Raw genomic sequence first — 4,303 nt, 5'->3', positions numbered from 1 at the left:
GCCCAAAGAAAAAGGATATTCTAATCTCTATTTTCTACTGTCTGATTTGGAAGATTTGGATTTCAAGGAATGATAAGGTTTTTAAGGGTATCGCGATGAATCCCACTAAATTGGCGGACAACATAATCTCACTCATCTTTAATTGGTGTAAACACAAAGGAAATGTTTCGTGTGGGAGCTGGGCGGAATGGTGTATTTCACCTTTTACTTTTCTTGCTTCTTAATTTTCTTTGTTCTGTCCTTATTTATTTTACTTATTGCCTTTGTAGCTCCTTGCTATTGGGTGTTGCCCTCTCTTAATGATATATTTGTTGTTTTCTAAAATAACCATAATACCAAAAAATTATGTCATTAATTAAATATGTTTAATTAACTAAGTTTGTTAAAAATTAAAATAATTATAATGCATTTTGAGTTTCCGTTAAAAATTAAAATAATTATAATGCATTTTGAGTTTCTGTTAAAAATTAAAGTAAGAGTAAATTACACGAATAGTTCCTATGGTTTAGGGTAATTTGCGCGTTTGGTCCCTAACTTATTTTTTTAATTCGAAAGGTCCCTATTGTTTGTTTTTATTACGCACTTGGTCCCTATCTTATCTAAAAAGACTATTTTGTCCTTGATTTTATAATTTATTTAAATAAACACACCCCCAACCCCACCCCCTCGTTTTACCTTACCTATCCCACAATTTTTTCTCTATTTAAATAATAGCCTTTTTAGGTAAGATAGGAATAAGCGCGTAACAAAAATAAATAGTAAGGACCAAACGCGTAACAAAAACAAACCTTAGAGACCTTCCGAGTTAAAAAAATAAGTTAGGGACCAATCGTGCAAATTACTCTAAACCACAGGAACCATTCATTGTAATTTCCTCTTAAAATAATAAGCTGCCTCATCATGTATTATGTCTTATAAATTTATGTGTTTTTGACTTTTTGTTATATTTAACAACGTTGTGGATGAAAAAACAAGTGAGTATTAAAAAATAAATAAATAAATAAAAATAAAACAAGAAATTGAAACAGAAATAAAAAAAACAGGTGGTTTTGAATTTCCAAAATTAAAACCAATATTTTCGGTTTGATTTTGATGTTAGTTTTAATATAAAGTCGAGTCATTGTCACGCCTAGTTGCTAATAGTCCATGTTGAATGGTTACATATTAAGGTTATGTTTGGCGTACTAGCTGAAAAGCTAGCTGCTGGCTAAAAAGCTAGCTGATAGCTGAAAAGCTAGCTGATAAAAAATAACGTTTGGTAAAACTAGCTGAAAAGCTAACTAAAATATATAAAATTACATAAAATGACATGTAAAAGAATGTGTTTCTATAATTAATTAAGGGGTGTATTTGAAAAATTTTAAAAAAGCTCCTAAAAAGCTAGTCTAAGTAGCTTTTCAAAAAGTTAGCTTATAAGCTACTTTTTGGCTTACCAAACACGACAACATAAAAAAGTTCGCGCCAAACACAGCCTAAGTTGTATTCTAAAGATATGGTTTCCTTAGAAAAGTGATGTTTTCCAAAAAGCTTTATAATTCAAATAGCTTTTTAAAAAGCTTTATAATTCAAATAGCTTTTTTGAAAGATAAAGTTGTGGATGTCAAATGAAAAGTTAGTTGATATTTAAAAGGTTAACTGAAAAAAAAAAAAATTAGTAAAACTAGGTGAAAGATATAAAATGATATTTAAAAGAATATGTTTTGTATAATTAATTAAGTGGTACATTTAAAAAAAATTAAAAAAAAAACTTATGAAAAGTAATTAGTTTTTTTAAAAACTAGATTATAAACTACTTTGCCAAACATAACAATTAAAAAAAAAAAAAAAAAAAACTTAGCTTATCAGCTAATCCATAGTAGTTTATAAGATTTTTTTTTTTTCAAACACAACGAGATAACCAGATATGAACTTAAATTTTTGTCATTTATTTGTAATGATCTTATTTTCTTTATGATAAAAACCTTAAATAAAAAAACATAAATGTTGTCAAATAAAACATTAACTAACATCTGAGATGGCCCAAGTCGTTTATGTCTCTATTCAATTCAATCATGTTCCACAAACTTCTGTAGCTTTTATAGTCGGACAATTTAATACCTAAAATTTCAACTTGGCTTACAATAGCAAAATAGATAAGTACTATATCATGATAATTGCCATTTAGTCAAATGTTTGTTTTTCACGTCGACGAGGAATTGAATGTGAATTTTTTTAATTATTGTTACGTTTTTGTTTTGATATTAGTTATTATCATTATTATTTATGTAACACGATCCGACGTTGGTAGGAAAAAAAAAACGTGAATATAGGGGAGGCACAACACCCCATCCTTTCTAAGCTAAAAAAAGTTCAAATTTTATGCAAAAAAAGAAAAAGTTCTAAACTTTAAAAATATTTCAACGAAATAATATTATATTAAGTAAAATTAAAAGGTGTTTTATTTTATATAATAATAATTCAATCTTTTATTGATAAATATGGATTTGTTTAGAAAGAATTTTAAACTATTAGTTCCATTTATCCACTAACTTTTAATTTCCACATGTTCCGTCTATGAAAAATTGGTTGGTTGATTTTGCCATATGAAAAGTGACTCTTATACCCTTCCTGCCAGACATTGTACATTTAACTTGGTTTTGAAGGCTAAAATGAAAATTGGAACATAAATATTATTTCATTTTTCAATTGAGAAAATACAATAATTGAAATCTCATCAGTTATTCGTGGTGCTTCTGAATGATCCAAGGGCTTTGATTGCACCAGCTCTCAATATAAATTGGTGGTAGAAAGCTGCAATGGCTGCTCCGATGAATGGTCCCACCCAGAATATCCACTGTCATCACAATGAAAACGCAAATTCAGACAAAGTACACCATATAATGCATCAACTACCACACCATTGTTGATGATTAAACGTTTTATTTTATTTTTCATTTTTATATACCTGATCATCCCAAGCTTTTGCTTTGTTGTAAATGACAGCAGCTCCAAGACTCCTGGCCGGGTTGATTCCGGTACCGGTGATAGGAATGGTGGCAAGGTGAACCATGAACACCGCAAACCCAATCGGAAGTGGTGCCAAAACCTACAATCCAAAACCCAATTCAAGTTATTTTCCGATCTTAAACACACAAAAAATCACAAATTAATGTTAAAATTTGGTAGTGTTGTTCGTACTGGAACATGGGAGTCACGGGCGCTTCTCTTGGGGTCGGTGGCGGAGAAGACGGTGTAGACCAGGACGAAAGTTCCGATGATCTCAGCGCCGAGTCCGGTGCCTTTGTTGTAGCCGTCGGCGAGTTCGTTGGCTCCTCCGCCGTACCTCATGTAGTAGCTTTTGTGGAAAGCCTTGACCAAACCCACACCACAAATGGCTCCTAAGCACTGAGCCACCATGTACATGATGGCACGGATCAACGACACTTTACGAGCCAAGAATAAACCAAAAGTCACTGCTGGGTTAATGTGACCTCCTGCATTATATTCACATTTACATAAATATTTACCAACGGTAAAAAGTAAAAAAACAAAAAAAAACTTATTTTGCATCTACTTTATTTACCATTTTATCCATGTGCATTCCTATCCAACAAGGGCATTTAGGGATTTTCATAACATGGTTCAATTATTTATTACACCGGAGCATTGAGAAAATGAAAACTTACCGGAGATACCGGCGGTGCAGTAAACAAGAACAAAGATCATGCCTCCGAAGGCCCAGGCGATACCGAGGATACCAACTCCGCCGCACTGGTCGAGGTTCAGGGTGGGGTCGGTTTGGCTTTTGTAGCCGATAACGGTTAAAACAGTAATATAAAGGAAGAGAAGGGTGGCAATGAACTCAGCTATGAGAGCTCTGTAGAAGGACCACTTGGTGAGCTCCCCCGGGTCTATCAACGGCGCCGGCGGTGGGTCGTGGTAGTCCTTGGCGGAGAAGGAACCTTGCTCCTGCACATCTTTCGTCATGTTAATTTGGCAGCAGAGAGAAAGTCGGTTGATGGGGGTGGAGTCGGAGTGATGAAGGGAGAAGTGGGGAGTGTATGTATATATAAAGGGATTGTAGATAAGAAGGGTGTAGAGTGTACAACGGCTATTTTTGGGGTAGGTGGATTGTAATTATTAAGAACGGGAAAAATTGCCGTCCAAAACACACTACATTTTGTAAATTTCGTTTTCACCGACCCATTTGACGTTGTCCCACCACCTTACAACAAAAAAATTACAATTCACACCTTTTGTTTTTTGTTTTTTTACGAATGTGGATGACGCACTACTGAATCTTCATAAATGATTTTATTCCATT

General features: G+C 33.3%; 1 protein-coding gene across 1 annotated transcript; it reads right to left on the bottom strand.

Annotated features, from left to right (window-relative positions):
• Positions 1–2,649: 2,649 nt before the first annotated feature.
• On the bottom strand, positions 2,650–4,038 carry LOC145032781 (putative aquaporin PIP2-5). Its single transcript, XM_078981703.1, has 4 exons — positions 3,666–4,038; positions 3,178–3,473; positions 2,945–3,085; positions 2,650–2,833 (listed from the first exon to the last, which is right to left on the bottom strand). Exons 1-4 carry the CDS (start codon positions 3,964–3,966, stop codon positions 2,714–2,716), a joined length of 858 nt encoding a protein of 285 aa, XP_078837829.1. The 5' UTR covers positions 3,967–4,038; the 3' UTR covers positions 2,650–2,713.
• Positions 4,039–4,303: the final 265 nt, after the last annotated feature.

Source organism: Lactuca saligna, chromosome 2, assembly GCF_052625555.1.
Source record: "Lactuca saligna cultivar CGN05327 chromosome 2, ASM5262555v1, whole genome shotgun sequence".
Lineage (NCBI taxonomy): Eukaryota > Viridiplantae > Streptophyta > Magnoliopsida > Asterales > Asteraceae > Lactuca > Lactuca saligna.
The sequence above is the reverse complement of the archived record's forward strand: the minus strand, read 5'-3'. Positions and strand labels throughout refer to the sequence as shown.